The sequence below is a fragment of the Apodemus sylvaticus genome, chromosome 22 (genome assembly GCF_947179515.1).
Source record: "Apodemus sylvaticus chromosome 22, mApoSyl1.1, whole genome shotgun sequence".
NCBI lineage: Eukaryota > Metazoa > Chordata > Mammalia > Rodentia > Muridae > Apodemus > Apodemus sylvaticus.
Genome location: NC_067493.1, coordinates 55,855,355 through 55,876,965, shown reverse-complemented (window position 1 = coordinate 55,876,965; position 21,611 = coordinate 55,855,355). Strand labels below are relative to the sequence as shown.

Genomic DNA, 21,611 nt, shown 5'->3' with positions numbered 1-21,611 from the left:
AGTGGAGAACTTCAGGTCTCAACACCCAACTGTTATGTGCATGCCCTGGTAAGCTATGATCCAGGATTTGGAGCCGGCGGCAGGGTGGAGGCAGCGGCGGGGTGGAGGCAGAGGCGGGGTGGAGGCAGAAGAATGATTGTTATCTGCCAAGCTGCTGGCATCAGGAGCCCCTAGGGAGTCCCGACTCTGGGGAGCCAGGCCCCAGGTAGCCTCCCTCCTGGGGAGCTCCGCCTTAGGGATCCCTGCCTGGGAGTTCCACCCCTGGAGGGCCCCGCCCCTAGGGAGCCTCACCCCTGGGGAGCTCGGGCCTAGGGATCCCCGGCCTGGGAGTTCCACCCCTGGAGGGCCCCGCCCCCGGGGAGCCCCATCCTGCCCCTTGATACCGTTGAAGAACTTGATGATGTCAGTGAAGTCCATATTGTTCTCCAGGATGATGTCCCGATAGACCTCCACTAGTGCCAGCGCGATGAACAGCACGTAATGGGCGGAGGACACGTGCTTAGCCGCCCAGATAGTTTCCCACACGGAGAAGACGTCATCGTAGACCAACTCTGCAGAAACCGACACACATGCACATGCTGGTCCAGGATAGGTCCTCCCTAGTCCTCCCTGTGAGCATCCCACTTCCCTAGCTGACTGTCTCAGACCAGGCAGAACCCCTGCTGAGGAGGCAGGAGACCCTGAATCTTCCCATCTGTGGCCTGGGTCTAAGGTTCCTGTGTGAAGAAATATGAGAATGTATGGGTTTGACTGGCATGGGCCTGTCCCTGCCCTGTCTCTGCTAATGTCCTTCCTCTGTCTCCAGGGGCACTCAGAGTGGCTCTCAGTGGCCTGTACATTAAGCAAGCCGGCTGCTGCCGCAGTCTAGTCAGGAGATGTTAGAGTCCTTTAGACAGTCGTTCTCAACCTTCCTAAATGCTGCGACCCTTTAATACAGTTCGTGTTGCCGTGACACCCTCCCCCCACCCAACCATAAAGTTATTTTTGTTGCTACTTTGTAACTGGAATTTTGCTACTGTTACAAACCACAATGTAAATATCTGATATTCAGGATGTATCTTCATTGTTGCAAACTGAACATAATTAAAGCATAGTAATCAATCACAAAAAATATGTAATTATATGTTATGAAAGGCTCATGTCTAAATACAAATGTGAATTTTGTAAAATTTTTTTTTTTTTTTTTTTTTTTTTTTTTTTTGGTTTTTTCGAGACAGGGTTTCTCTGTGTAGCCCTGGCTGTCCTGGAACTAACTCTGTAGACCAAGCTGGTCTCAAACTCAGAAATCTGCCTGCCTCTGCCTCCCAAGTGCTGGGATTAAAGGCGTGGGCCACCACCGCCTGGCAGACTAAAGGTAACAGCGTTACTATAACAACAGTAAGCTACACTGATACATTTTACAACAGACTGTGTAAAAAGCCAACATCCTTGCCAATGCTGACATTCCTTCTTCAGTTCCCTAGACCATCGGAAATACATGTCTCCAGAAAGTCTTATGCAACCCTTGTGACAGGGCTATTAGACCCCCACAAAGGGGATGAGAACCACAGGTTGAGAACCACTCCCTCAGGTCCAGTAAGCTGGCTTTGTTTGGGTCACAACCTATCACTCTCCAGCCAGGGGCTGTGGGCTGGGGCTGTCCCCCTCCGGCCTCTCTGAGCCTCAGTTTTGCATGGTGCCTGCTGGTTGCAGTAAGGGGGCAGAGATGAGGTGGTCAATGGCACTGCACGGTGTAGGACAGGTGGTTAACACCACCACACACACCAGGTGTTCCTGGATTCAAGCTGGGTTAGCATAATGGCATGCATTCAGAGGTGACATCCCAGGCCATGGTGAAAGGTGCTTAAAGTTGCCACAACTCGAGAGTTTTGGGTCTGTGCTAAGCAGGGAGGCAGAAGGGGGTAGCTTGCCCCCAGAGATGGATGCAACCAAGCTTGGACCCCGGCTCCCCTATTCACAGCTTCCTATTGGACTTCTTAGTTTCCTCACCTGTCAGGAGTGTGTGTGTGTTTGTGTGTGTGTGTGTGTGTGCATTCCCATGGAGGCCTGCTGGATAATGTTGATGGCATTATCCTTCTCTACTGATCTCCACCTTAAGAGACAAATTCCCTCTGAGCCCAGAGCTCAGCAGTGTGGCTGGGCTGGCTGGTCAGTGGGAGCTCCCTCGGCCAGTCTGCATCTGCCTCCTCAGAACTGCATCACAGACACGCATGGCTGCACTTGGTTATTCAAATTTCTTCAATTATCCATTCAGTGTGGGGGTCAGAGGACCATTTGTGGGAGTCGGTTCTCTCTTAACTAAGTGGGTTCCAAGGATCAAACTCAGGTCCTCTGGCCTGGTGGCAAGTGTCCTTACCATCTCACTGGCCGCCACGCCTGGCCTCTTATGTGGGTGCTGGGGATTCGAACTCCGATCCTCCTGCTTGCACAGCAGCACTTGGATGACTGAGCCGCCCCCCAATTCCCCGAGGCAGGGATTTCACTGCCCCTACTGCACAGTCACTTCTTGATAAGGCTTGTACCAAGATGGACAGATGTCCTTCCCTTGGGGGTCCTGCCCGCCTACCCCTCCTCCTCCTCACCCAAGAAACTCCACGACAAGGATTCTGGGGACAAGGCGGGAGTTCCGTACCTCGTTTGAAATCCAGCAGGAACCAGCGGTAGCAAAAGTAGAAGTGGGTGTAATCACCGTTCTGATGCATCAGCTCAAAGAGCTCGGAGTCCAGGATCTGGGGTAGGGGAGGGGATAAGGGAGGGGGCGGGGTCCGTCAGTCCCAGAGGGGACAGCAGGATCCATGGTGCTGCACCCACCCTGCATGCCTGTTGGCTCTCACCCACCCAGTCAGCTCTCAGCAGCCATATGCAGTTAACAATGAGCAAAGACGTCTCTCCAGAGAGGATTTACAATGTGCAGCCTAGGACCCGCTCAAGGACAGGAGCAGCGAGTCAGAGAATGAGAGACAACCTTGCACCCACTGGGATGGCTGAAGCCAAAGTGACAGAGAGTATAACAAATGTTGGGGAGGATCCAGAGAAAACAGAACTCTCGTGCATGGCTGCTGGGAATACAGAGCCCCACGACTGCCGCCTCCTGCCTCCCACGCGGCTGCCGCCTCCCCCGTGCTCCCCCAACACTGGGCCTACAAAGGCCCAGACGCCACCAAACTCAGCTTTCAAAAGGTGCTGGGGACCTGAACTCTGGTCCTTTATCTTGTGCTAGGTCACATCCCTAGTTCTATCTTTGTTTCTATCTCTGCCTCTGTCGGTCTGTCTCTCTTCTGTCTTTGGTGTATATGTTTGTATATGTGCTATGTGTGTGTATCTGTGGTGTGTGTGTGTGTGTATGTTGTAGTGTGTGTGCTTGTGGTATGTGTGCATATGTTTGTGGTGTGTGAACATGTGTATGATATGTGTGTGTTTATGCTGTGTAGAATGTGCGTGTGTGTGTGTGGGGGGGGAAGCCACTTTATCCAGCGCCATTGCGAGATGGCGCTGGCAGGAAAAATTTAGTCCTGATAAACAACTCTGGCGCATGCATGCGCAGTACAACCACACAGTGACTCAGCACTGGTATGCTAATGAGGTGCATCTTAGTTCTCCTATCACAATGCGACATGCCCCTAAGCGAGGTGCTGGGCTATATAAGGGCGGCAAAAGAGGGGGTGGGGGCGCGGGCCGTATTGGAGAAGAAAAGCAAGGTCCTGAATAAAGCGCTGCAGAGAAGAACCTGGTCATGTCGCGTCTTTCCTCGCTGGTTGAGTTAGGGGCCGACAGTTGGTGGCCCGTACGGGAACGGTTCAGAACTCTCAGCGTCAGGAGCGGTACCAGTAAGTTCCCTGGGTAAGTAGGGACAATAAAGTTCACCGGAGGGGCGACGATAAAGTTCGCCGGCCCAGCGACAAGCTAGAGCGTATGGAACACTATCTGTTGCTCGCAATACTGGCACCCACTGTGGCAGTTGCAGCACTGATATTGTTCCTGCTCTGTGGGTGTCACGAGACCCCAGAAGAATGCGCGTATAAAAGAGCAGCGCGAGACACCTGTGCTAACGCGTGTGTAGGTAAACACGGCCACAGGATGGGAAATTCTACCAGCCACCTGATATTTGTGGCGCTAAAAGAGTTGTTAAACACCAGGGGGATTAAGCTTAACCAAAAGAATCTGCAGTGTTTCATAGAATCCTGCGAAGCGGCAGCCCCATAGTTCGCTGTTTCTGGTAACCTATCTGTTACCTCATGGGATAAACTTGGTAAAGATCTAGATAGGGCATGGGAGAAAAAGAACCTTAAACCAGACATGCGGCCCATTTGGAGGCTGGTTAGAGCGTGTCTAGAGGACAAAAACTGTGAGGAGGCAAAGAAACTAGGGAATAAGGCCTTGCAGGAACATAGGGAAAGCCAGTCAGAAAGAGAAAGTGAAACTAACAGATCTAAAAGGAAAGGGAAACCTCCCCTTTTCGCCTATATTCCTCCCTGGAAATTTGCAGTTCCGGTGATAGGTCAGAGCAAGACAGTCTAGATGAGGAGGAAGAACAAGAATTAGAGGAGGAGGCTTTTGAATACGACAGGCACCGCCACCCACAAGTTAAATTAGCTACATAAAAAGGGAAGGGCGGCAGCAAACCGATACTGTCTGCCCCTTCTCCATATAGAGAGGAAAAGCCTTCCGTTAAACGCTCATTTTGTCCTGATACATGGAGGACCGCATGCAGAGAATTAAATCTAGCCCTCCTGGTCATGGAGCGCAAGGACAGGACGCGCTATCACCAGGCTCTTGAGTTTAAACAAATTAAAGACATGACTGAATCGGTACGTACCTACGGTATCACCGCAGCCTACACAGTTAGCCAATTGGAGAACCTGGCGTGTACCGCTCTCACGCCTACAGATTGGCAGCAGCTGGCAAAGGCTTGTCTAAATTAAGGACCGCATAGCACTTGCCCTCTTCACCCTAAATTTTTTTAAATCTGGACTCACAAAATCGGTCCGCAGCTGAGCGACATTCGCTTCAGTGCCCTCAATCAACCGAAATGGTAAAATGGAAAGATATATTATCCAATCAATGGTTTGGCCCAGATCCCGTCATAACGAGATCTAGCGGAGCTGTTTGTGTTTTCCCGCAGGACCGGAACGATCCCATTTGGGTGCGGGAGTGACTGATGCGGAAAGTGAAACTCCAAGAGAGTGGAGAGGATGCTGAGATTTCAGTACTCATGGATGTTGATCCTGATACTCCGTCTCCCCCAAGGGATGACAGAGAAGCTCACACTTTGGGCCATAGCAAAAACCTGGCCCATACCACTCCCTGTCCAAAGCCTTTTCCTGGGTCAAGGAGTGGGCAGGGATGTTAGCCATGGCCGCCCTTATGTGCTTAGCAGCCTTTATTTGTTTATGGTGCTTCTGTCGCGTCAGACGAGAACAAATTGCACATAAAGCCATGGTCTCTAATGAGGATGTTTCTATCTGGCTTGCCTCCCTAAAAAATTGATAGCCTTCGCCCCAGGGATGCCTCAAACCAACTAACTTGCAACAACACCCCAAGACAGGCAACTTCTCAACGCTTGGACCAACCTAAGACATGGGGCCCGGTGGGCGATAGGGTAACCCTTAGACGGGTAGGGCCAAGTAGGGACTGAGATGACCTAAGACAGGGGTTGTTGGTTACCACCTTCCTGGCAACCCGATTATCCCCAGCAAGGGACGGCATCAATAAAATAAAACAGGGGGAGATGTGGGAAGCCACTTTATCCAGCGCCATTGCAAGATGGCGCCAGCAGGAAAATTTTTGTCCTGGTAAACAACTCTGGCGCATGCGCGGGTACAACCACACAGACTCCGCACTGGTATGCTAATGAGGTGCACCTTAGTTCTCCTATCATAATACGGCACGTCCCTAAGCGAGGTGCTGGGCTATATAAGGGTGGCAAAAGACAGGCTCGAGGCCCCGTGTTGGAGAAGAAAAGCAAGGTCCTGAATAAAGCACTGCAGAGAAGAACCTGGTCGTGTCGCGTCTTTCCTTGCGGGATGAGGTTGGGCGCGACACATGTGGTGTGTAGTATGTGTATGTATAGTGTATGATGTGTATGTGGTATATGGTATGTGTGTGGTATGTGTATCTATGTGTGGTGTGTAGAATGTGTGTGTGGTGTGTAATATGTGTATGATGTATATGTGGTATATGGTATGTGTTTGTGTGGTGTATGGTATAGTGTGTCTTTGTGGTATGTGGTATGTAAATTCTTCCCTCATCCCTTGCAAGCTCAAGTGCTCAAGCTGAAGCCCTTGGTCTTGGTAGCCGGCCCTTTTACCCTGATCACCTCACAGGCCCTGGATACCTTTTGTGATGTCCACCTCACAGGATACCTTTTGTATCCAGAATATTTGGTAGCTTTTTTTTGGATCCCAACAAAGCAGCAGCGAGAGCTGCCTTGTGCTCAAGGGTGGGCTCCCTACAGCGCCTGGGGCTCCAGCCTGCCTCTGTGGAGTCTCCCGCAGAGCCCAGCCTCGCTGCTGAGTCTGCCGCTTGTGGATTCTGATGGGCAGCTGAGGGAGACACAAACCCCAAGAACGCCGAGATTTCATCTTACCGCAGCCAGCATGGCTAAGATCAGCAGAAGCACCAGCTAGAGTAGGAGAGGGTCACGGCGTTGGTGGGAATGTAACGCAAACCCACCAACCATGGAAATCAGTGTGGAGAACTCTCAGCTAAATACGAATCTACTGACTGACCCAGCTGCACCACGCCTTGGCATCACCTGAAGGATTCACCACCTGACCGACTGTACAGACGTTTGTCCAGCTGTGTCTGCTGCTGCTCTACTCACGACGGCTAGGACATGGATACAACCTAATGGCTAGGACATGGATACAACCTAATGTCCTTCAGCCGACACATGGATGATAGAAAAATAGCACATATCCACTATGGGACGCTGTTCCACTCTACGGAAAAGTGAAATTGTGAGCTTTGGTGGTTGAGGGATGGAACTGGGCAAGACCACAATGAGAGATAACCCAGACTCAGACAGACAGACAGACAGGCTGTGCTCTCTCTCAGCTGACTCTCCTAGCTCCAGAGCTTCAGGTGTGAGCCCACAACCTCAGTAACTACAGAACAGGCAGGTACAGGGGCCCATTGCCAGGTAGGAGGACGGGGGAGGGGGGAAGCAGAGGGGGGAATACTGGGGTACAGCTGATCTGAGGGGGGATGGTGAAAGCAGGGGCCTCCAGTTAGGGACGGGAGGGAGGTAAATGCAGAAGAAGGGGGTAAAAACTATAACAAGGATGTCTGAAAGTCATAATGCGTCATGGTATTGGCTACATACGATTAACCAGGTGCTGGTGTGTGCAATCACTCCTCGAGCTAAGCCACACCCTCAGCCTGAAAGCAGCCCAATCTGAAGCCACTTGGCTGTCCTTGTCTCCCCCAAAATCAGGGCAGGAGGCCTCCCTCCAGGTCCTACCTGGATCAGAGACCTCATGTTGGCAAAGTGTGTGTCCATAGCGCCCCCATGGGGGAAGTTTTGGTTCATCCTCTTCATCAGCTCCGTGAAGCAACTGAAGGCCAGGGCCTCTGGGGACAGCACAAGACCACAGGTTAGCCAGGCCACAGCCTCAGCACTGGGGCTCCTAGTATAAGGCCTACAGTGGGGTCCACAGCTGAGTGAGAGGCATGTGGGCAGGAAGGGCCCGGTGGAGGCCTCTTCCTGGGATGTTCACCAACCCTTAGTGGGTCACAGATCTCATCTTAGAGCTGATGGTGGTGGCGTGGAGGAGGGGGGGAACAACAGCTACTTCAGACACAGATGCTCCTTTTAGAGATCCCCGCTGGCTGTGAGGCAAAGACCACACTGCTTTGTTGATATTTGTCTTAGTCAAGGTTTGCATTCCTGTGCAAACATCATGACTAAGAAGCAAGTTGGGGAGGAAAGGGTTTATTCAGTTTACACTTTACACATTGCTGTTCATCACCAAAGGAAGTCAGGACTGGAACTCAAGCAGGTCAGGAAGCAGAAGCTGATGCAGAGGCCATGGGGGTATGTTACTTACTGACTTGCTTCCCCTGGCTTGCTCAGCCTGCTCTCTTATAGCAAACCCAAGACCACCAGCCCAGGGATGGCCCCGCCCACAATAGCCCCCCCCCCCTTGATCACTAATTGAGAAAATGCCCCACAGCTGGATCTCATGGAGGCATTTCCTCACCTGAAGCTCCTTTCTCTGTGATAACTCCAGTCTATTTCAAGTTGACACACAAAACCAGCCAGTACAGTACCCTTCTTATTCCTTCAGAAATTCTACCCATTCATGGAATTTCAAAAGTAACTGTCAACCTAGCAAGGGCTTTGGTTGATGGTTTGTAAAGATCGGTCAAACTCCTTTGGCAAATGTTGCCTGGAATGCCTGTAGACACAGATCAAGGAAGCAGGGGCTGGAGAGATGGCTCAGTGCCTAAGTACGCCGGCCGTTCCTCCAGAGGACGCAGGTTCGATTCCTACAACTCACATGGTGACTCACAGCCATCTGCAACTCCACTTCCAAGGGATCAGTCGCCCTTCTCTGACCTCCACTGTAGGCACGCAACACACAGACAGGTGCACAGGCAGAACACTGATTTGGTAAAGTTCAAAAATCTCAAATATTAATAAAGGAAAGACTGTACAGAGTCCAAGAGTCCTATTCATATTAGACAGCATTTGAAAACCTTGTTTGAAAATGGCAGTTTTCCTTGTTTCTCTTAGAAACTCTGGGAAGAGGCTCCTGGGAAGCTCCCTCAGGTGCTGGGTCTCGCTCAGGCTGAAAGGGGTTAGAAGAGATTACAGAAACTCTGAGCAGTGGACATCTTTGCAGGCTGGCAGCCTGTCACCCCTGGTGACACCACACTACTCAGCCCACTTGTCACAATTACAAAGTCACCTTGACGTGCCACTGACTGCCGACTCTCATGGTGTTAAGCCTCCGTTGCTCCATGACTTTTTTTTTAAAGATGTATTTATTTATTTCACGTATGTGGGTGCACTGTAGCTATCTTCAGACACCCCAGAAGAGGACATCAGATCTTATTATGGATGGTTGTGAGCCACCATGTTTTTGCTGGGATTTGAACTCAGGACCTCTGGAAGAGCAGTCGGCGCTCTTAACCACTGAGCCATCTCTCCAGCCCCGCTCCATGACTTCTTTATGCCTTCAAAACCAGTGCTACCTGGAAAACTCTTGTGTTTTACCAAGCTTGCCTGGCAGCCTCAGTCCACCCCGTAGACCAGGTTTTTCCACGCTATCTGAGAGGAAATGGTTTTTCAGAAGATTTCATGTACAGGATGCTGGTTTAGTTCCTCGGTTGACAGACATCGACTGTCCCAGCAACGTCGTGAGCGTCCACCTGAAATCTTTCTTCCAACAGTTCTGCCATTCTGAGTCTTTCTGGGAATGATTTCAAGTGTGTCCCTTGTGTGTGTGGTATGAGGCAGGGGTCTTCCATGTTTTGCTTGTGGGTTTCTGGTCACTGCAGCAGCAATACGTTAAATATGTTAAAATGAATTTATGGTGTGGAAATGAGTCTGGGCTCAGGTCAGTCAGCAGAACATTAACTGCAAATGTCTCTTTTCAGACTCTCAGCTGCAGCCCAGCAACTAGGTGCACACTCTGCTGGAGGTAACATAACTGTGTGTGTGTGTGTACAAACACTTGTGACAGTTGCTTCTTTCCTTTCACCACATGAGTCACAGGGACCAAACTCCGGTCCTCAGGCTTGGTGACTGCCTTTACCCACTGAGCCACCTTGCCACCGCAGCTGGGCATTTTGATGGGGCTTTCCGACATCCGGAAAGTCAGTATCCTCTTAACTGGTTTTCTTTTTCTTTCTTTTATTATATATAAGCACACTGTAGCTGTCTTCAGACACTCCAGAAAAGGGTGTCAGATCTCATTACGGATGGCTGTGAGCCACCATGTGGTTGCTGGGATTTGAACTCAGGACCTTCAGAAGAAGTAGTTGGTGCTCTTAACCACTGAGCCATCTCACCAGCCCGACGTCTCCCTCTTTAGGTTTCCTCCCTTCTGTCTGATAGTGTTTTATGGTGTTCAGTATATAAACCTTGCCCTTTAGAGGTATTAGAAACATGTCAGTCTTCGGGAGACATTACACATGGACTTGCTTTCTTAATTTCACGCTGGGATTGTTCAGCTCAGCTGTGTAGACATATGAGATTTCAGCTCAGCTGTGTAGACATACGAGATTTCTGCTTGCTGGTCTTATCTTCTACAGCCCTGGCGAACTCACTTCTGTTTTCTTTTTTGTTTGTTTGTTTTTGTTGTTGTTTTTTTTCAAGACAGGGTTTCTCTGTGTAGCCCTGGCTGTCCCAGAACTCACTCTGTAGACCAGGCTGGCCTCAAACTCAGAAATCCACCTGCCTCTGCCTCCCAAGTGCTGAGATTAAAGGCGTGCGCTGCCACCACTGCCTGGCCACTTCTGTTTTCTTACTCTTTGGATTCTCCCCTTTAAGTCATATCATCTGCAACAGGGACTGCATTGATACTTGTCTCAGTTAGGGTTTTACTGCTGTGAGCAGACACCATGACCAAGGCAACTCTTAGAAGGACAGCATTTAATTAGGGCTGGCTTACAGGTTCAGAGGTTCAGTCCATTGTCATCAAGGTGGCAGCATGGCAGTGTCCAGGCAGATGTGGGGCTGGAGGAGCTGAGAGTTCTACCTCTTGCTCTCTAGACAGCTAGCAGAAAACTGACTTCCAGGCAGTTAGGATGAGGGTCTTAAAGCCCACACCCACAGTGACACATGTACTCCAACAAGGCCACACCTACTCCAACAAGGCCACACCTACTCCAACAAGGTCACACCTACTCCAACAAGGCCACATCTCCCTCAACAAGGTCACACCCATTCCAACACTCCTTCTAATAGTGCCACTCCCTGGGCCAAGCATATACAAGCCATCACAATGATTTTAATTCCTTTTCAATTGTCCCTCCTTTGTTTTCTTCTTTTAACAGTTTGGGACACCATCTCACACAGCTCTTGCTTGACTCGAATTCACTTTGGTCAAGGATAACTTTGAATCTCTGAACCTCCTGCCTCTACCTCCTGAGCGCCGCGATCACAGGCCTGGCCACCACACACACCCAGCCTGTCTTTTATAGTCCAGTGCTGGCTTATATTGATTGATGCATGGATATTCAACTGCCCTTGTGATCTCAGGATAAGTCCCGCTTGGCCATGTGTCTTGTATATCTCGTTGGCTCCAAATTGTTGTTGTTGTTCTTTCTGAAGACTTTTTGCCTTTATATTCATGAGAAGTACTGGTCTGACGTTTCCCTGGAATGATTCTGTCTGACAGACATCAGGGTACGTGTGCAGTGCCAGGCATTCCATGAGGGCTGGCATGGCCAAGTGAGCTGGTAACATCCTGATTGTCTCAGTTTTCCTTTCCTTTCATTCCTTCCTTCTTCCCTCCTCCCCTTCCATCCTCCCAGACTCCCTCCCTCCCATCACTGAAAAAAGAGCTTGTGAGGATTATTCTTCAGTTTTACACCGTTTGGTGGACCTCATGCCGGGACACCGTCTGGACCAGTTTTACTTTGTTCTCATTCCCGGTCCAGCAGAGGCCCAGCCAGGTGGGCGGTGGCACGCCCAGCCAGGCACGGCGGGACACAAGGACGCCTCACGCTGCTGGGGCTGGGATGTGTCTGCCAGGCAGCCCTGCTATGCCTCTGTCCTGACCCAGTCCATGGCGACACAGGGTAAGGTGAGGTTGACCCTTCTCCTCCTACAGGCCAGGGAGGACACACTCACCATCATCAAGGATGACCAGCAGCGGGGCCAGGAGGTCACACATGCCCTGTACGTAGCCAATCTCAATGTGCTGCCAGATGTAGCTGCGGGGAAACGGGGTGCAATGAGTGAGCTACGCCCTGCGTCCCCACACAGCTTGCCCTCTCCTGGCCTGTTGCTACTCTGTTTCCAACCCAATTCCCAGGTAAAGGAAAGCTTAACTCAACCAGTTAACAAAACAAGCTGTAAGCCTAGACTGGGCAGATATCCCACACACCCCCCCCCCCCCCCCCGCCTCCACAGCACCCCTCCCCTCCCCCAGGCCGCAGCCACCTGCACATGATGTTCCTCAGCTTCTCCAGGTTGGCGGCTGTGAAGTACCAGTAGCTGCGGTCGCAGCGCTGCACATCTTTCTCGATGCGGTGCAGGTTCACCGTGTACAGGTCCAGTAGCTCTGGCTGTGGGCGGGAGGAAGAGGAAGGGCACACTGACCCCCAAGACCCATTCCCAACCCTCACCTCCCAACCACTCACACTGGAGAGTCTCTCCTTCTCTTTCTTTGTTTCCTTACTCTGTGTGACGAGAGAGTATTCTTTTGAGAATGGGTCTCGTGATGAAGCCCAGGCTGGCCTTAAACTCATAATCCTCCTGCCCCAATGCTCAAAGTGCTGGGGTTACAGGCAAACATGTGTGTTCTTATGTGCATGTATGTGTACATACACACATACACACACACACACACATACAGAGACAGATCTGTATCAGAGTCAGAATATTAAATGAATACATTTAATGCTTTTAAAGATGATATTAATCTGTCTCTTCAGTCTCCTTAGGAGACTACGGCAGGAGGATTGCTGCCACTTTGAAGCCAGGTTACAGAGTGAACGTCAGGCCAGCCTGGGATGCGTATGAGCCTCTAAGACTAGAGACGGGGGCCTTGGCATGGAGTCTGGGTCCCTTTGCCTACGAGACTTTACTGACTGAGCCATGTCCCCAGCCCCTAAAATAGAGTCCTAAAGATTGCTGAAAGGGAGAAAAATCATGTTTAAGTGGGTAACTGTTAGGCTTCCCAACACCAAAGACAGACTTGGAAGGAGAGTAGCGTCTTTGAAGGGTAGGTACGCCTCGACTCGTGACAGGATTACTGTGAAGAAACTCAAAAGCTGCAGCAAAGCAAGTTTTAAAAAAATGTGTGGACTCGCCAGGCAGTGGTGGCACATGCCTTTAATCCCAGCACTCAGGAGGCAGAGGCAGGCGGATTTCTGAGTTTGAGTCCAGAGTGAGTTCCAGGATAGCCAGGGCTACACAGAGAAACCTTGCCTCGAAAAACAAAAAGCAACAACAAAAAAATGTGTGGACTCCACCTAACCTACGAGCACCCCAGCTGAGGGCAGAGTGGCCCTCAGAGAGTCTGAAGTGCCCTTGGGATGGTGTTGCCCGGGGGAGGTCTAACCGGTGGTTACCTCTCTCTGCATGGAGAAGTCATACTGCATATGCTAGTGCAGAGAGAGATCTGGATGCCAGATTTAAAGTCTGCTTCCCATAGAATACATTCTTTATCCTTGTGGAGTTGAAAACATTGTACCATCATATACCAGGCGACATCTGTACGGAGCAAACACGGCGGCCGTGCGGGCCCTGTACCCAGCAAAGGGACATGTCAGGAACAGGGGAGGGGATGTCCCTGAGGGTGAAGGTAGATGAGGGGCTCTTCCTAAAATATCCTTCAGCAGCTGGGGGCTGGCTCGGCCAGTGAAGTGTCTGGCAAGCGTGAGAACCCAAGTTCAGCGCTCCCAGTGCCCATGCAGAGAGCCAGGCCTGAAGGCTCATGGTTGTTGTCCCAGAGCTGAGGAAGAGGAGGGGACAGGAAGATCACAGGGGTTTGCAGCCAGGCTGGACAGCCTGGTGGAACCGGCCAACTGCAGGCCACTGAGAGGTGCTGTCTCAACAACAAAAGAAAAATGGTTTCTGAGCAGCTGCACCCAAGCATGTCTCGTGGTGCTCATATACACCCCCACAAGCATTCGAAGGTCCTCACACCCAATATCAAAGACACAGAGAAAGAAGAACCTCAGAGTAGGCGGGGTCCCAGCCCTGAGGCCTGTTTGATGTCACATGGGATGGGAAATGCAGCCTGTGGAAATTATTCAAGTGTGTGTTCTGACAGACAGAGGCTGTCAACTAAGGAAGAAGGAAAAAGTCATATGAGGGGGTGGGTGGGGTGGGGCACTGGGGCCCTCCCACTTCCCAGCCTCTGTTTCAGAGATTCGCAGCCATCCGGAGTGACAGGAAGGGCTCGAATTGCAGTATTTCTCCTCATACTTCTTCCCTATGACCTCTCTGTCACTGCCCGCTCTACTGCACAGTTGGCTGCAGTGACATCAGGGAGCCAGACAGTGCAGAGGCCTCAAGTACACATGGGTATGTCAGCTCTCTCCGCTTAGCATCTGCCTTTGCCGTGAGCGCATGCCCAGGTTAGCTTGTGGGAGCATGAAGTACCCAGCCCCCAGTACCCTACTCCATCGGACAGCAGACGTCAGACTGAGCTACAGTCAGCTTGGGGCAGAGCTTCCTGGCGGACCCACAGACTGGGGGGTCCGTGTGGGGAGCACCGTGTCGGAGGGTGAAGCCACTGACTTCCAGTGACTGCTTGCCACACAGCATGGATGTGGAAGCTGCTGACTGATTGACTGATAGATCATGGTGAAGGTGAGACTGTGTCTGAGCTCTCCTAGACTGTTATGCTAACGTCTACGAAGGCAGAGGCCAGCCTTAGCTACCAGAGGCCAAGGCCATCTCTGAGGAGGCCCCAGGGAACAGCCAGGAGGCTGGGGCTCTGGGAGGGGACTTGTTCCAGCTAGGAGAAGGGGTGGAACCAGAGTTCCTGGGTCCTAACCCAGCGAGCCCTCCTGTGAGCTCCCATGATGGAGAGAATGAGACGGACAGGAGCTGAGCCTGTGGCTGCCTTGTCCTCCTCCAATAAAGACTGCAGGTGGAGGGCTGGAGAGATGGCTCGGCGGTTCTCTTATGCAGGTCGTGAGTTCAAATCCCAGCAACCACATGGTGGCTCACAACCATCCATAATGGGATCTGATGCCCTCTTCTGTGTAGTTATTTATAATAAATAAATAAATCTTTGGGCCTGAGAGAGCAAAGTTAACCAGAGGGAGCGGGGCTGACTGGAGCGAGCAGAGGTCCTAAATTCAATTCCCTGCAACCACATGAAGGCTCACAGCCATCTGCACAGCTACAGTGCACTCAGATACATAAAATAAATAAATCGTCAAAACGACAAAAAAGCTCCAGGTGACTTACAGAGTAGGTGACTCCACTGGAGGACACAGGGGATGCCTCGTTGTTGGCAGAGGAGGTCACAGCCAGAGAAGCCAGGGCAGGGAACAGACTCTCCATCTCAGGCTCCTCTGACAGGTTGTCCTCGCTGTCGGCCCGACCGTGCTTGTCCGCCTCGCCAGCCCAGCCGTCCATCATGGCGCCGTCCTTCTCAGGCAGGGCCACGTCGAGGCTGCCAGGGATGGACATGAACTCCTCCATGCTCTCGTTGGCGAGGAGGTCGCTCTCAAGACTGTCTTGCACGGCCAGCACCTCCCGAGGGGCCTCGTCCCGGGAAGTGGCTTCGCTGCTCTGCCCGTCTTCCACGCTGCTGTCTCCCCCAGGCCGAAACACCGCGGGGAGGCTGCGCTGGGCATCCAAGACGCTGTCCTCGGTGCTGAGACTGGGCTCTGAGTGCTCAGAGAGGCCCGAGGAGAAGTTGTGGGAGGAAGGGTGTCCGGAGTCTGGGGAGCAAGTGCCGTTCGCTGGGTTCCCATTGGGGATCTTGGGGTGCTTTTCTTCTGACCTGCCTTCTGCCTCTGTCTGCTCCACCTCATCCACAGACTCGAATACCTGAGGAAAGGGACACGCACACATGGGAGTCAGGATGCGCATGGCAACATAGCTCACAGCAGCAACCTAATATCCAACAGCAGAGGATACTTCAGAATGGAATCTGCAAGTAGTGGAATAGTACGCAGTCAGTACAAAGGCACTGTGTTCTTCTTTTATGGCTGTCAATAATCCAACTGCTGAGGTCGCGTAGGTAATTCAGCTGGCCACAGCTGGTTCTGAGGAGGGCAACTCGGGAAATTGGGAGAGGGGAGTGGCTGTCCACTGTATGGACCTTTAACACTTAGATTACTTGTGTCTCTGTGTCCTTCAGACACAGGTCTCAAGCTCACAGTGACGATCAGGTCAAAGCCTCACACTGTTTCTCCATGTGGCCGCTTTAGTTCATTGAGCTATTTCTGCTTTTTTTCAAGAGCAGGGCTGGGACCTTGCCATGTGCCTAGGCTTGGTGTACACACACACACATACACACACACACACACACAGATTATCCTACCCAGAAGGTAATATTTTGTGCACATTTGTATATTTGTATACTTTTTATTTAAAAGTGTGTGTGTGTGTGTTTACATGAATACATGTACCTTTGGAGTCCAGAAGAGGGCGCCAGATCTTCAGGGGTTACACTTGGTTGTGAGGCACCTCGTGTGGATACCGGGAGCTTATTTATTTATTTATTTATTTATTTATTTATGAATATATGTATGTATGTATTTGTGTGTGTGTGTGTGTCTGTGTGTCTGCATGAATGCAGGTGCCCTTGCAGTCCAGAAGAGGGCGCCAGACCTCCTGGGGTCGCACCTGGTTGCGAGGCACCTCATGTGGGCACTGGGAACTAAACCTGGCTCCTCTGCCAGGGCAGTTTGTCCCCTTCACCACTGAGCCATCACTCCAGCTCGCTTTTGCTTTTGCTTTTGTTTAATGAGGCTCCAGGCAGTGATGCCCAAAAGTTGTTGAACAATAAGTCCGCTAGTGTTCATGTGGGGTTTTAAGAACTACCAAGCATGGTGGTTTGAACAGGTTTGTTTGTCCCCCCCACGGACTCATGTGTTTGAATGTTTGACCCACACAGAGTGACACTATTGGGAAGCACCTTCTTAGAACAGGTGCGGGCTTGTTGGGGGAAATGTGTCTCTGTGGGGTGGGCTTTGAGGGTCCCTATCTCAAGCTCCGCCCAGTGCAGAAAGAGACCCTCCTCCTAGCTTCCAGCAAAAGAGAGTATTTCCTGGATGCCTTCAGACTGCTGCCGTGCTTCCTACCGTAATGATAATGGACTGAACAGCTGAAACTAAGCCAGCCCCAATTAATTGTTTGCTTCTGAAAGCGTTGTCTTGGTCATGGTGTCTCTTCACAGGAAGTGAAACCCTAACCAAGATACCATGTCTTTCAACACATTATATATTTCTGTGTATGTGAACGCATCCAGAAGGTCCTGGAAGGCCATACAACAGACCGATGATCTTAATACTGTTTCAAGGGAGGATGGAGATGAAGAGACAGAAGCAAGGTACGCGCATTCGGTTTGCTGTTTTATAGGAGAGCGGGCTCCTGGTCAGCCTCTGTGTTCATAGATGCTGGGGCCAAGATTCAACCAATGCTGAGTGAAAATACCCACAAACCACTGCACCTGCGTAGACCAGGCTCATCATTCCTAGTGACGCAGCCTGATGGCTTTTTCCATGTCGTTTGCACTGATTGCACTGCTCGTGAGTGGCCTAGAGGTGTCTTGATGAATGCACACCCTTGTCATTTTACCTGGGACTTGAATCCCGGGACGCTGATGTCCACAGGGGCTGCATTCCACTGCTGTGGGTTTCAAGGAGGCAGCAACTGCTTGTAATATTTAGTCTACTTCCGATACTAGTCATAAAAAGCTGAATGCATCAAGCAAAGCGGCTGAGAGATGATGGACATCCAAACCCTACCACCCCTACCACCGCAGATGGGAGGATGGGGCTTGTGTGAATGGGGCGGGGCTTGTTGGTGGGGTGGAACTTTGTGGGTGGGCGGGGCTTATGGATGGGGTGGGGCATGAGTGGGAGCGAAGCCTCAGAAAGTCACCTGTGTGCTGCTGCTGGAGTCGCTCTGCAGTCGGAGGTTCTGGCGGCCTGAGCTGCAGCTCTGTGAGGACTGAGACAGACAGGAACCAGACGGGCAAAGACAGAAGGTCACACAAGGGGCTTCTGGGTTGGGAATCCAGGAAGCCTGGTTCCATTCCTTCTCCTGGCTGGTCCAAGTCCCTTTCCAGAGTCTCAGCTTCCTAGCTGCTTCCTGGAGCCTGCTCAGAGATGACCTTGGCCTCGGGTCCCACCTTCCAGACTCCACACCAGAGCTACCAACCTTTAACTGCTCTGTTGAGCTTGAGAGCTCTGGCTAGGATTTAGGTCCTTCCTAACAGAGTCTCAGTTTTTCTGAGCTGTAACATCCTGCCCCTGACGCTAGGTTCTGCCAGGCAGTTGGCTTCAGCTGGTCTACTTGAGACTGTCCAGCTAAAGTCTGCGTGAGAGCAGGGGTCTGCCTTAGCTACAGAACATTCCGGATATTCCTGAAAGTGCTTGAATATGGTAGGTATTCAATAAACATTATTTGAATACATGGAGGCAGATGCCACAGGGGAACCTGATACATGCTGTCTTCCTAGGGCTATCCCCAGACCTCCACCACCCCCACTGTCTTCTCAGGGCTATCCCCAGACCTCCACCACTCTCACTGTACAGAAGCAGGAACTGAGCCCCGAGGAAAGGCAAGAGAGTCTGGGTGCGACTTGAACCTAGATCGGATTCCAAAGCTCCCCCTCCCCTCAAAAGCTGAAGGTGTGAGCTGTCCCAAGGCTCTGGCCCCTCCCACCAGCTCTGGCCCCTCCCACCAGCTTTGCCCCCAGGCCAGCTGTTGCCTACCTCGTTGCTGATGGTGGAGTCCCGGTGCAGCATCCGGTGAAGGTGGCTGTCCAGGCTGGCTCCGGAAGAGCACTTGGCCAGGGCAGCCGCATGGGACTCCCTTTCCCTCTGCCTCACGATAGCTTCACAGCCCAGCCATTCTGACATGGTTTGCGCATAGCAAGCGTGGATCTGCTCGTCCACCTGTGGGCGCATGTGAAGGTCATGGGCGGTGCTGAACACCCTGGGCTCTAGCCTGTCCACATTTAATGCTGATGGCACTTAACAGATCTGGATGACATCCGGTGCACAGAATCCTACAGAGCAAGGCTACTTCACCCCACCCCCTCTCTCCCTCACCTCCCCCTCAGTAAATCATCCACCCCCACAATCAGTCAACTGTTGTTTGCATAATTTCTCTATTTCCACATTCCTTATCCATTATTTTTTCAATCCATTTCCGAATTTGCTTATTATTTATTTAGTCTGTTTCCGCATTCATTTCTTTTGGTAAGTACCAGTATTGTACCAGGCACCAAGTTAGGCATATACATTACAAGATGTGCAAAACCCTGCTACACATCTACCCCCCCCATACACCCACCCACCAGTTCACCCACCCATCCATCAGGTGAGGGCAATATCAGATTGCAGATTTCTCTTTTCTTCAAGACTGAACCTGCTTCCACCGGTATGACCCGGTGATCTCACTGCCAGACATTTCTCAAACACAGGAGGCCTGCGCTGAATGTCAGTTGCAGTTAGCTATTCTTAGCCAAAAAACCCAAGTAAATAAATAAAGGTTCATAGCATCGCACAGCTACCTATCAGCAATTCAGAGGGAGACCTCAGATCTAGAGACTTGTACTGAATGAAAAAGTCAATACCTGAGGTTTCCATACTACATAAGTCTGTTTATATAACGTTCTAGATATGAGAAAATTCTGGAAATAGAAGACGAAGGAGGAGGAGCCAGGGGAGGATGGTGGGATGGAGGGCATGGCTATGGAAGGGCAGGTGGGCGTGGCTATGGGGGGACGGGTGGGTGTGGCTATGGAGGAGCAGGTGGGCGTGGCTATGGAAGGGCAGGTGGGCGTGGCTATGGAAGGGCAGGTGGGCATGGCTATGGAGGGGCAGATGGGCATGGCTATGGAGGGGCAGGTGAGTATTCTTTTTGTTTGTTTTATGGTTTGTTGAGATATGGTTTCTTTGTTAACAGCCTTGCTGTCCTGGATTCACTTTGGTAGACTAGGCTAGCCTGGAACTCACAAAGATCTACCTGCATCTACTTCCTGAGTGCTGGGATTAAAGGTGTGTGCCACCATGCCTGGCCAAGGTGAGAATTCTTTCTTTTTGTTTTTTTTGTTTGTTTGTTTTTTGTTTTGTTTTTTTTTTTTTTTTGTTTCCAGATAGGGTTTCTCTGTGTAGTGCTGGCTGTCCTGGAACTCACTCGGTAGACCAGGCTGGCCTCGAATGCAGAAATCCGCCTGCCTCTGCCTCCCAAGTGCTGGGATTAAAGGCGTGTGCCACCACTGCCCAGCTCAAGGTGAGGATTCTTAAGGCACCAGCAATGCACAAGTCTTGATACATAAGAAAATAAGCACTCAGACATCAGTGTGCACACAAGACACACATACCAGTGTATATACATGTACACAAACACAACACAGCATGCATATGTGGACACACACACACACACACACACGAGGAGGATGCAGGATCCCGAGTGGGCCAAGTGCAGTGTGATGCTGTACCAGCATCGATGTTCTATAACATCATAGGGCATCCTGGTTCTGCTGGAGGTCACCATGGGGGAAACTGAGGAAAGGTCACAGGGGTCTTTACAATGCTTCCTACAAGGCACAGGAATCTACATGACCTCAAAACAGGAGGTCGGCCTATTTGAAAATTCTGTGGTGTTGTATTTCCACCACACAGCTCTTTCCTTCCTTCACTGTGCCACTCTCCAGCAAGACTGTGACAGGCACCCAGGTGCCCAGGGCCCAGCTGTATAGGACCCAAGGGCACAGTGCCCACATGCCCAGCACCCGGGTGCCCAGGGCCCAGCTGTATAATGCCCAGTGGTCTAGTACCCATCTTCATAATACCAGCTGCATGGAGCCTGGTTGCACAGTACCCAAGTGCACAGTACTCAAGTGCACAGCTCCCAGCCCCACAGCACCCTGGGACTTTCATTGTCCTTACAGGTAACTGACCTCTTTCCTCTCCATCTCTGTCATCCCAAACTGGTAGTGGCCCAGGAGGAAGGGCCACACTGCCCTGCGGATCTCAGGCTGGACGCCTCCGTAGTAGATGAGCCGCAACAGCTCCTGCTCCGGGTAAGTCTATTGGGGAGGGGTCAGAGGGCAAAAGGTCTCGTCAACAGAGAAGCCAGAGTGGCCTGTGAGTCAGTCTCGTCAACAGAGAAGCCAGAGTGGCCTGTGAGTCAGTCATGAATAAGCAAAGCCCCGTCGTTTGTGTCTGGAACGTTCCTCCAAATGCCTGTGTTAATGACTTGGTCCCTTGATTGGTACTACTGGAAGCTGGTGGGACCTGAGGAGGACACACCCACGCAGGTGTAGGTCACAGGGAGGATGGTGGCTCCGCCCCACAGTAAGCCATTCTGTTTTGCTCCTTTGCTGACATGTTCCTGACGTGCTGTCCTGTGCTGCCAGCGGCCCACAGCCACAGACTTAAATCTTCACAATGAGAGTCAAGATAAACACCTTTTCTTTATAAGCTTCCGGGTCTGGGAACTTGTTACCGTCACAGAGAGATAACATACTATAGGGACCTGTAACTAACTCTGATATCGCAGGAGGAGCTAACAACTCAACCCACCCAGCTATCCACCAGAGGGGGACATTGCTTCGTGGGGACCCACACAGGGAGTTGTGAGGGCAACTGGTGCAGGTGTGAGGACTGATGTGTGTGGGGCAGGGGGTGGGGGGAATTATGAAGTGATGAAAACGAAGTGATCAGAGAGCCTGACGACAGGACGGCCAGTGTGAGACTCAAGCACGCCGGACGGGTCAAGGTCATCTTTG

The 21,611-nt window shown here is 51.4% G+C and overlaps 1 protein-coding gene across 2 annotated transcripts in view; it reads right to left on the bottom strand.

Annotated features, from left to right (window-relative positions):
• Sgsm1 (small G protein signaling modulator 1) overlaps positions 1 to 21,611 on the bottom strand; it is a 68,915-nt gene that overhangs the window by 6,556 nt on the left and 40,748 nt on the right. For both annotated transcript variants that reach the window (XM_052168089.1, XM_052168088.1), the window contains 9 exons: positions 20,781 to 20,909; positions 18,586 to 18,768; positions 17,750 to 17,818; positions 15,101 to 15,688; positions 12,116 to 12,240; positions 11,804 to 11,886; positions 7,463 to 7,572; positions 2,633 to 2,729; positions 384 to 551 (listed from right to left, as the gene is read on the bottom strand). In XM_052168089.1, coding sequence (XP_052024049.1) covers positions 384 to 551; positions 2,633 to 2,729; positions 7,463 to 7,572; positions 11,804 to 11,886; positions 12,116 to 12,240; positions 15,101 to 15,688; positions 17,750 to 17,818; positions 18,586 to 18,768; positions 20,781 to 20,909 — 1,552 coding nt within the window. The remainder of the gene's footprint in view (positions 1 to 383; positions 552 to 2,632; positions 2,730 to 7,462; positions 7,573 to 11,803; positions 11,887 to 12,115; positions 12,241 to 15,100; positions 15,689 to 17,749; positions 17,819 to 18,585; positions 18,769 to 20,780; positions 20,910 to 21,611) is intronic.